Source organism: Mytilus trossulus, chromosome 3 (assembly GCF_036588685.1).
Source record: "Mytilus trossulus isolate FHL-02 chromosome 3, PNRI_Mtr1.1.1.hap1, whole genome shotgun sequence".
NCBI classification, from domain to species: domain Eukaryota; kingdom Metazoa; phylum Mollusca; class Bivalvia; order Mytilida; family Mytilidae; genus Mytilus; species Mytilus trossulus.
The window spans coordinates 92,362,709-92,375,856 of NC_086375.1; the positions used below are offsets into that span (position 1 = coordinate 92,362,709).

General features: G+C 31.9%; 1 protein-coding gene across 2 annotated transcripts in view; it reads left to right on the forward strand.

The window, feature by feature from the left end:
• Positions 1–13,148, forward strand: part of LOC134712860 (26S proteasome non-ATPase regulatory subunit 1-like) — a 136,450-nt gene that overhangs the window by 117,347 nt on the left and 5,955 nt on the right. Inside the window, exons 22-25 of one of the 2 annotated variants that reach the window (XM_063574828.1) lie at positions 6,171–6,233; positions 6,554–6,605; positions 9,915–10,031; positions 12,590–12,692. In XM_063574828.1, coding sequence (XP_063430898.1) covers positions 6,171–6,233; positions 6,554–6,605; positions 9,915–10,031; positions 12,590–12,692 — 335 coding nt within the window. Of the gene's footprint in view, positions 1–6,170; positions 6,286–6,553; positions 6,606–9,914; positions 10,032–12,589; positions 12,693–13,148 lie in introns of both variants that reach the window. The other variant, XM_063574827.1, reaches the window with a different exon arrangement.

Genomic DNA, 13,148 nt, shown 5'->3' on the forward strand with positions numbered 1-13,148 from the left:
TGGTATATGATGGAAGTCAGTTACTCTTCTGGTCTACTTGTATATGATGGAAGTCAGTTACTCTCTTCATCTACTGGTATATGATGGAAGTCAGTCACTCTTTTGGTCTACTTATATATGATGGAAGTCAGTCACTCTTCTGGTCTAATGGTATATGAAGGAAGTCAGTTATTCTCTTGAGCTACTGGTGTATGATGGAAGTCAGTTACTCTTCTGGTCTACTTGTATATGATGGAAGTCAGTTACTCTCTTGAGCTACTGGTATATGATGGAAGTCAGTTACTCTCTTCAGCTACTGCTATATGATGGAAGTCAGTTACTCTTCTGGTCTACTTGTATATGATGGAAGTCAGTTACTCTTCTGGTCTACTTGTATATGATGGAAGTCAGTTACTCTCTTCAGCTACTGGTATATGATGGAAGTCAGTTACTCTCTTCAGCTACTGGTATATGATGGAAGTCAGTTACTCTTCTGGTCTACTGCTGTCAAAAATAGTATTATAATTAATACTATTAATCTATGTTTTGTTTTTCTTTCAATGCTACATGTTTGTAGTGTAACTGTTTATTGACTATGGTTTTGTAATTTTAATATGCCTGTTTGTTTGTTTTTTTGTTGTGTATTTTAGTAACAATCCTATTGTTTGGATTTCAAACTAATAAAATTCTTATTCTTATTCTTATTATTCTGGTCTACTGTTATATGGTAGAATTCAGTTACTCTCAAATGATCTAATGCTATATGTTTGGAGTCAGTTACTCACTTGGTCAAAAGGTATATGACAGGCAGAAATTATTATCTTACTGCTAACAAAGATATGAATTTGAGTAATCATCTTTGGTTCATGGGGAAAAAAACATGAATTTCAAATATTTTTTCTATACTTAACTATTTCATTGGCATCAACTACCCGTTTAAGTCTAATTTAATTGATAAGATCAATATCTTCTACCAATTAAAGTCTAATTTAATTGAAATTATGTAAAAGGTGTTATAAAAGATGATTAAATATAAAGTGAAAGTTTTGAAGTTTAATAGCTGTACTGTCAGTCTATGTTTAGAACAGATCACAATTTTATAGATTTGCTAACTTGTATTGCTCATTTTGAATTTGCATCAGACTTGATAGAATAGTCATTTTCACTGGTGTTTGATTTAATCAGAAAGAAACAGATTTATATTATCATCAATGCCAAAGTTAGCTTCAAACTGCAGGTAGTTCCATTTTAGATCTAAATATCAAAGATTGTTGTTAATTTGATGCAGATTGATTTATCGGAAATGTGTCAATTGATTCTCCAGTTTTGAAATGTTGTGTACGGTTGGATAGTTTAGGAGGGGGTAATTGATGACTTTTAAACAAATCTAAGGGACTCTGCTTAGCAGTTTGTGTTGGCAAAGCTTTAGTCTAATAGCTTTAGTTTTTCACCCATAAGGAACAACATACTCCATTAACAATTGATATTTTAACATCTTGTATATTTATTTTAAGTATCTTAGCGATAATATGACAAACATATATAGGTTGTATCCCATTTTAATTTCTATTGACTAAAACCAATGACAGACATTTCTCAATTTTCTCCAACATAATCAAGTTTATAACATCCTGGAAATAATATCTTATTAGAAACCAAATTTAGGAAGCTTAAGACATAAATTACCAGACTTATGTTCCAGACTTTTATATTTAGTAATTAGGTTGATTATAGCTAGCAACAAAGTTATAAACTCTGTTTTCTACAAGATTCTGGAGAATTTATACAAGACATGTTTATTTTAACTTAGACAAAATTGATCTCAAAAGATGTTTTCTTTTTTAACATTGACAGTTATACTGTGTTGTTATGTTGACCTTCTATCCAGACGTAGTCATGGACAGCTATTCATATCTTGAAAAATAGGATTAATGACACAAAGTCAGAACATGCACAGCAAAAAAAGCAAAGGAACAGCACTCTTTTGTTCTTCATTTCAGTCACAGTGAGGCCCCCCACAAGGAGCAAAAAACAATCTCACCTTATGTTAAGATTGTTCAGTTCGTAATCTTCAATACTAATGAAGCTGTAACTGTATATCAGAAGAAGTTCATCTTTAAATTATAAATGTATGTTTATTTATCATTATTAAAGGTTTATTCACTTCAAAGAAAAGTGATATCTACGAGAACACAAGTTTGCTGTAATATTTGTACACTGCAGTTGGATCCTTTCCACTTCTGTATAACCCATGTATGTTTCTTCAGCTTATCGTTTTTCACTTTCCATAGATGTATATGAACACTTTAATATTTTTATCTGCATACATTCTAAGAGATAGCCAGAGATACTGTACTGACCATTCATTCTAAGAGATAAGCCAGAGATACTGTACTGACCATTCATTTCCAGTATCAGATATAACAGGTGTGGAAGACATTGGGGCTGAATTCTTCATCAGTTTCCCTCAGTGTCTGACTAAAAATTGAATAAGCAAAGTGTGTAAGATTCACATTTTATCACAATTACTTTCATATTGAACTTTTCTGAAGGGGTTATACTGTATTTTATCTGTCATTTTTATGCCCCACCTACGATAGTAAAGGGGCATTATGTTTTCTGGTCTGTGCGTCCGTCGGTCTGTCCCGCTTCAGGTTAAAGTTTTTGGTCAAGGTAGTTTTTGATGAAGTTGAAGTCCAATCGACTTCAAACTTGGTACACATGTTCCCTTTGATATGATCTTTCTAATTTTAATGCCAAATTAGAGATTTTACCCCAATTTCTCGGTCCACTGAACATAGAAAGTGATAGTGCGAGTGGGGCATTCGTGTACTGAGGACACATTCTTGTTTCTAGTATTTTAAAGATTCAAGAGAAAAATAGAATAAAAAATAAAATGGAGAATGTGTTAAAGAGAAAACAACCTGACCAGAGAACAGACAACAGCAGAAGGCCACCAATGGGTCTTCAATGCAGCTTTAAAAAAATCTTTTTATTGCCCTGGCAGGGGAGGGGTCATTAAGTTTTTATTGCCCTGCCAGGGGAGGGGTCATTAAGTTTTTATTGCCCTGCCATTAGCAGACAGGGGGCATTCAAAGTTTTGCCCTTGTTTTTCTAGCATTTATGTACTCTTTTGAGAGTAAAAGAATTGTGCTATTTGACAGAAAAGATTGTATGTGCTTTAAGACATTTGAATTAAACAGACTGCTTCAATTACATATCATAGTTGGTTGCAGCCTGTAAACAAGTGTCATTGTTGATCTAAGACTATTGACATTACTTAGAGTCAAATTCTGAAAAAATATCGAACAATACATTAACCTTGTTTTGATAAATATTTACAAAACAAAATCCTTTGTCAATTTATAAATCTATTTAAGAAGTTAACAACAATATTGCATGTTTGCTATACCTTATCCTTACCCTAAAAGCTTAGCTTTTATTGAAGTTGATATTAACTTGAAAGAATTTCAATAGTTTACCGGAGCAGAATTCCGTGCACATTGATAATATTGCACTAATTGTTGTGATCTTTCGTCAGTATTGACTAAGTTTTGTTTACCTGTGGTAATGACATTTATTTTTTCATCTAGAGTTTCTATGACAGGATATACCCATGTATGATCCTACATGTCTGTAATGTTATTTAGAGACTATATCGTAGAATTACGTCTAAATAAAGATAAGTAGATATTAATTGAGGAAACATAGAGAGACATCTGTTTCGTTTTCTTTCTGTTTTTTTGGTTAATATTAGATAAACAGGACCTTCTACTTATAATTTGAAATCTACAAACACTGGTTCTATGATAATGTGCTGATACTATTGGAATTACTCATAGACATCAAGGAAAGCAAAGACTCTAGATATTGGCTCTTAAAACCTTAAAGAAAATGCACAGAGTTTTTAATGAATACATGGGTTAGTGTAATGAATAAGCCAGATTTATTCAGCTTAGCTTTGAGTATTTGATGGGGTTCAAGTTACTCAGTCTTATAATAAGTTTTCTTTGCTGAGTTCGACTATAAGTTTTGAAGAAGTCCATTTGGTATCTTTTTGCCTCAGTATTATTCTTTCATATTAATTTAATTTAGTTTAGCCTTTAGGTTTATGTCCAAATAAAAGTCAATGGGAGTTTAGTGTGATGAGACCAAAGTAGGTCACCATGACCTACAATCACACCTCATAGAATTAGTTTAAGATTTACATAAAACATCATCACCATCCATCTGAAAAGTTTTATGTTCTTTTTTAAAACCACTTGGCTAATTCAAACTAAACATCATCACCATTTTTTAGTGGGTCTAGTTTTAAAGTTCCAAATATTTTTGTGGTCTCACCAAAGTATCTACTATTAGAAAAAATATGACATAATGGTTCAGGCCTAAATTATTTTAGTAAACTCAATAGTAGAGGAGTGTTATGTTTTCTAGTCTGTGCCTTCATTCAAGACCTGTTGGTGACCTTCTGCTGTCGTCTGCTCTGAGGTCGGGTTATTGTCTCTTTAACACATTTCCCTTTTCCATTCTCAATTTTATTTATTTGTCTATTTGTTCATTCGTTCGTCCACTGTCCTGCTTCAGGTTAACATTTTTGGGCAAGGTAAGTTTTCAATGAAGTTAAAAGTCCAAACAACTTTTATCTTAGTACACATATTCCCTATGATCTGATCTTTCTAATTTAAATGCCAGATCTTTAAGATGTTGTTCTTTTTTCACAAGTAAAGACTAGCTTTGGAACATTACATCCAGAGGTAATTGGTTGGTGTTCTCTTCTTGTTAGCATTAATCAGTCTTCAGTTGTCACCTGTCTATTGATCAGAACACGATAGAAACATATAAATATATATTTAATCACCAATTATTAATAAATAATTGTGTTCAGATTAAGTGATTTATTATTTGTTTTGTCTATTTAACAGAAGAAGCACACATCTGCCTGTACATAATTATATAACAGTAAATTTAAAATGTTGAAAGATTTACTTTCTGATTGTACTGGAGTTTAACTAGAAATTTATTCATTTTCTGAACCTGCATTGATTTGTTAGTGTTTTTCTTGAAACTTCTTTATAAACAATTAGTGAATTTGTGAAATAATTAAATAAATAATCTTCTCCTTTTTGCCAAGTTTACATTTTAAGGAATAAAATTGCCCTTTGCAACTGCATTCAGCAGCGACACATCTCTTTTAAGGGTTTTTTTTTTTTTAGTGTTTAGGACAGGTTGAAGTGCATAGGCTACAAAAGAAAGGCCAAAATTTGCATTTCTTAAATTGTTGCGCTGAATTTTAATGGAAGTTCATGAAATTTGTAAAGTTTACCTTGTATAACACAAAAGTTATCCTATGGAGAATGTCTTTTGTAAGAGCTGCCATGCAGACAGACATAGAGAAAATTCTGCAAAAATATACATACATACATACATATATATTCCTGTGTAAAAATAGTTTTATTTTAAGCTTGTCTAGTTAACATTATCATGTAAAGATACTTCAATTCAATATGTTTTTGTTTGAAATGTATTTATGAACTCATAGAAATGTTGATTTACATTCCAATAATATTGTATAAGTGATGAAAAGGACAGACGACACACCATAGAGATTTGACTTCCTTGTTAGTGATGGGGAATCGCTGGTGTCCGTTGACAGTATTGTTTCTGTTTGTGTAATAACAATGTTATATTATTCTGTTAAAACTTGAAACTTGTCAGATAATCTCCTGTCAGTAACCGATAGTTCATTCAAAAGTGACATTTAAATAAGTCATTGTTATTGCTTGTGCTGGTATAGCTATGTTATTTTTTTTTAAATATTGGTGAATATAAATGAAGATCTGGCATTTGATACATGCTGTGTGTATGTTTGTAGTCCAGTATATGTTATTATGGAGTGTTATAAAATTATAATTTCAAAACTACCAAAAAACTTCAAATATACATTGAACACAGATAGACTTAATCAAAAGTATTTAAAGAAAATTAAACCCAATGTTGTATGGTAAAAAACTTACTTTTTATAATAATTAGAAAGTACTTTTACTTTCATAAGAAAGAGCAAAAGTCTGCATTGCACTGATTTGTTTGGTCAATGTTGTTGCCTCTAACATTTTATGATCATACAAAAGGCTTATTTAAGAAACAAAAATTGGTTGATATTTTTACTTATTGTTTGTTTTTTTTACTTCCAGAACACCAGAGCAATGCCCAAGTGTTGTTTCACTATTGTCAGAGAGTTATAATCCCCATGTGAGGTTTGGTGCAGCCATGGCATTAGGAATAGCCTGTGCAGGGACTGGATTAAAGGTAAGTCTAGTTATAATCCCCATGTGAGGTTTGGTGCAGCCATGGCATTAGGAATAGCCTGTGCAGGGACTGGATTAAAGGTAAGTCTAGTTATAATCCCCATGTGAGGCTTGGTGCAGCCATGGCATTAGGGATAGCCTGTGCAGGGACTGGATTAAAGGTAAGTCTAGTTATAATCCCCATGTGATGTTTGGTGCAGCCATGGCATTAGGGATAGCCTGTGCAGGGACTGGATTAAAGGTAAGTCTAGTTATAATCCCCATGTGAGGTTTGGTGCAGCCATGGCATTAGGGATAGCCTGTGCAGGGACTGGATTAAAGGTAATGAACCAAAAATACAACCACAATATAGACCAAGAGTCATCTAGACAAAAGAGAGGCCAATGATACCAAAGGGACATTCAAACTCAAAGAAAAATACAAACAGACAAACAAAAGTACACAAAATACAACATAGAAAAACTAAGTAGCACAACTCCACCAAAATCTGGAATGATCTAAGGTGAAAACAGATCCTGCTCCCTCATGTGGCACCCTTTTTGCTGCTCTTGTAAATTCCATCCTGGTCAGAAGTCTAATCCTGTTGGTAAAATTCTAGGGAAAGGGGAGGGGAGTGTAGTTAAGACAAGTACTTTTATTATTATGGGTTTAGTACAATTGAAACCAGGTTTACCTCGTCACAACAGAGTGTTCTGTGTTGACATACATTCTGACTTATGTTATATTTAGTAAATCAGGAAGACATTGATTGAATACTTGCTGGAAAAAAATGGAAATCTCAGATTGTTATGATCAGCTACTATTTTAGGGAAGTTTGTTTTTCTATGGTAAAGTGGTAAATTCAGGTAATTAATCTTGGTCAGTTGTCTATATCTGATAGAACAGTTCCAATTCTGTTCAGTTTCTACATTTAAGATCATAGTAAGGGAGATCAAAAATATTCTTTGTAATATTTCACACTAATTTCTTAAAATTAATTAAAAAAAAACAAATTAGATCTTTGCATTTAAAATGGGAATAAAAAAGGACAAATGCTTTTGAATTGTTTTCTATCAATATTAAAAGTTTTCTTAAATAATCAAAGAAATGAAACTTTGAAGAGTTAAAACAATACAATGAGTATAACCAGCCATGTTGAGCACAGAAAGTTTTAAACACATGTGTTGGTTTGGGAGAATAAAATGTAATGATCCAGGGAATAGATCTATTCAGCTGTGGTCAGTCCTTAAATTACTTATCATTATCAATTAATATTGAAAGCCAATGAGAACATGCAGATGTCTGCAACTTGCAGTCAGACTTGAGGGTCTAGATGGGTAGTTGGGAAATACATTTGCTGATATCCCTTTATATACGACTTTCTGCTTCTTACAGTTATGTTGTAATTAAAATTTGCTACTCCCCTGGGATAATCTTATCTTTCCCCTTCTAGGTTTTAAATTTATCTCAGAATTATTTGTGATTCAAAAAATATTCACCATATGATCATAACTTGCGTTAAGCCTCAGTTTTATTGTGCAGATACATAAAGAAGATAAGAAATACTGCAATTGTATTTTAGTTGGAGTAATAACCTTACAATAACCTTACAATCCATGTTAAATTTGCCAAAACAAGTGGAAATTAAATGTGTACCAATGATGGTTATAGATGATGGCATTGATGGGCAATGTGTTGGGTAGATAATGTGGTCATTTCTCTTGCCTATCATGTTATCAGATGTTTTGGCCATTTGTTAGAATATTTATATGGCAGGTTTCTGTTATAACTTTTGTTATGGCATACATTGAGGCTAATTGGCATTCATGACAGTTCCCATAATTTATTTACATTTTATACTCTTAAACAAAATCATGTAAAAGGTTTAAACCAATTAGTAAGGAAGTTAGTAGTAATATTTTTAATTCATCATGAAGTGATTGAATTTTTGAATATAGAATATTTTGGGCGGAATTCAATTAAATATATTTTTGAAAAATTTAAAAAATCTGCATCAAGTTACTTTGAAAACAAATTTTGGTTGAATTGTCCGTATAACTTTTGACAGAATTAAAATTAAAATACTAAGATTCAAGAATATTGGTAATTTTCAAAAATGTCTCTTTAAAATGTCTCTTTTGAAATCCTGTATGCTGTATAAGCTCTAGGAATAATGCCCTGTGTGAGAGCATATCTTATTCTATAGATATAGTAGATGTCCTACCCATATCTAACATAAAGTATTGATATACTGTAACAAGACACATTATTTATGTAAAACAATGGACACAATTACAAAGACCAATTAAGCTGAGATTTAAATATCACAAACTGTTTCCTGTGAAATGGTCATCTGATTGGGATAATGTACAACACCAATTTACATGATAATTTGTCTAACATTGTTTTTACAATGTCCTGTGACATTTGTCAATTGTTTGTTCTTTGATCTGATGGGTATAAACCTTGATCAATAACTTTCAATTTGATTTGTCATTTGAGAGGGATCTATTCATTTCCAGGGTCTTGATTTATAGTTGGTACCAGTGTACTTTTGTCGGACATAACTGATTTCTGTGTTTATTCTGAGTGAACAATGATTCAGAACAATAAATCAAACGGGTTGATTTTGTCTTCATTTTATTGCATTAGTTACGATTCCATAAATGACTGCACTTACTTGTATTTAGATCCTTCAAAATGGTATTTTTATCATATATAATAGAATTTTTTAAATCATCCATATTTTGCCAAGATGTGCTGGAAATGTATTTTTTTCTTTGATAACAATGATAATTTTGTAGCTATGAACTTAAGTGTTAAAGACAGATCTGTTATAGTCTATGTGAAGTGATTCACAACTTTTTTTAAACTGATTACTCTGATGTCCAAGGGTTATTTTGCCAAACAAACTGGGCCCGTCAGACATTGGATGTCCAAGTAATCTTGGTCTAGGCAATCAACCCCTTTCGAGAAATGTCCATCACTGAAAAAGTTCGTCAATTATAAATACCTTTATGACATTTGATACTTACCAGATATAGGGATTCACCTGTATCCCTGCTGTATTTTTCATCTCCAATATGTTTTGCAATTTACACCTTTAAAAAACATACTGAACAATAATGTAAGTTTCATCTGAAGTGGCAATCAAAACACTTATTATTTCATGTACATGTGAACTGACTTGACAATTATAGAAGATGTTTCTTTGTGGGTAGATTTTGTACCTGACGTACAACTTACTCAATAATGATAAAAGATATTATCGCTATTTTGTGCATTTTTCCTTTGATCTCTTCTTGTGATAATTTTCATATCATGCTTCTAGCTTGAGATGGAAAATTTATTGCTAGAAACTAAGGAGGCCATGTGGCGTTGCTAACCAAATTGACATGAAATTGACAATGTCGTCATAGGTAAAATAGCGATAAACAGATTATCATTGGTCATCTCAACTCGATTGCTTTTCTCACTTTCGCTGTACCAGCTCAAGCGAGAAAATCAATCTCGTTGAGATGATCAACGATGATCTATAAGTACAAACTTCTTCCACAAAATCACAATCCTCAGTATTCAATAGTTTAAGTTTATTTTAAGATAGTCTTTCAGTTACACAAACTGCAATTAAATATATTTTAATTTTTACAGGAAGCCATTGGACTACTTGAACCAATGACCAATGATCCAGTCAACTATGTGAGACAAGGAGCCCTGATCGCTTCAGCTATGGTCACTGTTCAACAGAATGAAACCACATGTCCAAAGGTAAGCCATAGTAACCAGTCTTTTCATCTTAAAGTTGGTTGATATTATATATCTATCATATCCATAAAAATAAAACTCATCTGTTGTTCTTTGACAGTAAGTAAAATGTTGTAACCATTGGAAAATGTTTGGATGAGAAGGGAAGATTTGTTGCAGAGACAATACCTGCATTGCTTCCAACAGTTATATTATATTTTGTATAATTAGTCCATTTATACATTATTAATACTGTGAAAACATAGAGTTTATTTATTTGATTAATGATGCAGCAAGGAATTTTGATAACACAATAGTTAAAGTGATAAAAAAAATCTTTGAACTTGGAAAAACAGTGCAACCATCAAACAAGTTTTAGACGGAATGAACTCTAAAAGTACATGTGACCTTCCCTGGGGTATTATTTATAATTATTTTTCCACAACTATTTATCAGACCAACAGATAAATAAATGTAAATGACTATCATCTTCAAGCTGTCTTTCTTTGATAAAGTTTCTTAATGACATTTCTTGGTAATGGCCCAAAGTTTTTGTGTTAATGACATAATCTCACTTGATGATCATATAGCCGTAATTAATTATAACTATATAATTAGGTTTATTAGTTAATATGATATATGCAAATTGTTGTCTCCCTTTGATTAATGACATCTAACAGCAGAACATGATAATATTTCAATTACCACTTGAAATATAATGATTCATTATATTTACAAAACTTCAGGGTTGCTGTTATTATGATAACAATTCTTCAAAACAAAGAAAATGTCCTCATTTGCTTTTCAAATAGAGAAAAGACGAAAGGGATAATCAAAGACCTAAACACAATAACTTCTTTAACCTACATTTAGCTCTCATTGGAGATCGCTGAAATTAAGCAGGACCAGTTACTTATTTTTAAGGTGGTACCTAATACTACAGGGAGATAACTCTGTAAAGTTAGCTAAACGTTTTAATTACGTTGTATTGTAAAGGGAATATCAAGCTTCTCAATGATCAAAATTAGCGTTTGACAAATTGCTATATAACCAGTGTAATTTTTCTAATAAAACGGTTGGTTCAAAATTTTAGAAATTTTTATATTTTTGTTAAAGGGTCAAAGTAAATACATTGTCAAAATTTTATGAAAATTAAACGAGCCAAATTAATTTTAGTGAAAGTGTTGGGTACCACCTTAAAGGGTGGTTTTGAATTTTTTTTCAAAAGTAGACTTTCATTCTTGCAATTTCTACAAGCTCTGTCTAGATCTTGATAATTACAAAAAAAAGTAATGATGTTTATAAATATTTTTGTATCTAACAGAATGAAACTGACAGATTTGATCATTTCTATTGTGCAGACAATATCTCTACATATTATTGCTATTGTCTAATGATTTTTCTTCTGTGTTACATTTGACTGATTCCTGCGATCTGATCTCTTACTTTCTAAATCATTAACTATTATTGAAAATATTGAAAAATCTTGGCTAGAAAGGGATGTCTACATGACATTGATAGGCCATAGTTATTGAAAAAATATCCAAGTTATCAACAAAAATGAAGTGAAGAATTATTCTTACAGTGATAGAAAATCGAAAATAAAACTATAAAGATGAATAAGACATTCACAGGTCTAAACTTTTATCTGAACAAAATATTTATGTCAGATTATTGTCCATGTCATCTATGGTCAGTGTCTGTAAATGTTTAGCCCTTATGGATTGTCCTTTTTATTTGGTTTGGCTGTATTGTTTCTTATGGGGTGCTGTCTCCCTTTCTGTTCTCATTCAATAAAGTTATATGTGGGGGGATCATCTGTCTCCCATGGTGGGACACATTCTCCATTTATTTTTCTAAATCTTGCTCAATGCTCAATAAATAGGGGAATTAATGGTTGGACATTAATTAAGTGACCTTTTAAAGTTCATTTTTTTTAATAAGCATCTTATAAAATGTCTGAAGATATTTGTGACCATTATCTTTTTTACATTCCAGTAGCACATTTGACCTGTTCAATTTGATAATTTCCTTAATTTTCATAAGTGAGCCTATGACCTTTTCAATTCCTATGATCCTCAATTATACTAAAAACAATTCTTGGTTAATCTGAGTCCCCTAGTGATATTGTGAATATTTAATGAATGTAACAGGAACTCCTTATTGAATATTCCTTCATAATTGACAGTAATTTATGACTGAGATGTGAGTTTATACACCTTATATATTAACCTTTGGAGAGTAAATGAAATAATGTTACTGATATATCACTCATTTAATCTAAACGGCCGCTAACCTAAGATTACAGGTATGTTTCTGGAGTAAATTTCATAAAAATACTTACAAACTAAAATCGATTGTAAGTCATAAAAAATTCAATATACCTACATCAATCTTAGTTGTAAGCTGTATTTTTGTGAAACCGACTTCAGGAACAGAAAAGTTCTCTGTTACTTAGAAAGAATAGTTCCTGATTACAAATGGACTTTATAGGCTATACTGTATATGTATATCATCTTCTTTGATGGCCGATTTCTTTACATCAAATGTTAACCCATGATGCATCTTTTCTCCAATTGTAGGTTGCCCATTTCCGTACAATGTATGCCAAGGTCATCAGTGACAAACATGAAGATGTCATGGCCAAGTTTGGAGCTATTGTTGCCCAAGGGATCATTGATGCAGGTATGTTACACATATTGTCCAAAACAAATTGTTGATGTTGGATATATAGATATAGGAAGATGTGGTACGAGTATCAATGAAACAACTCTCCATCCAAGTCACAATTTATAAAAATTGAACCAATATAGTTAAAAGTACGGTCTTCAACATGCAAGTTTAAAATACTGTTGCCTAAAGATATGATACTGGAGCTATCTAATCGGCCTAAGAGAATCAGTGATATATTTGTAAGGTATCATGTTATGGTGTTTTGTTTTGCATATAAACAATTATAGATAAAAGGACACACTGCTCCCATTTCCTACCTTGAGTATGCACTTTGAGCCCAACTATCCACCTAAATGACACATACAGCTTACAATGTATATATATATACCTGTCACTAAATACCTGAGACTTGTAGGTGGTATTATCACAAACATTAAATGTTTGGCTACTCCCAGTAAGATTAGAGAA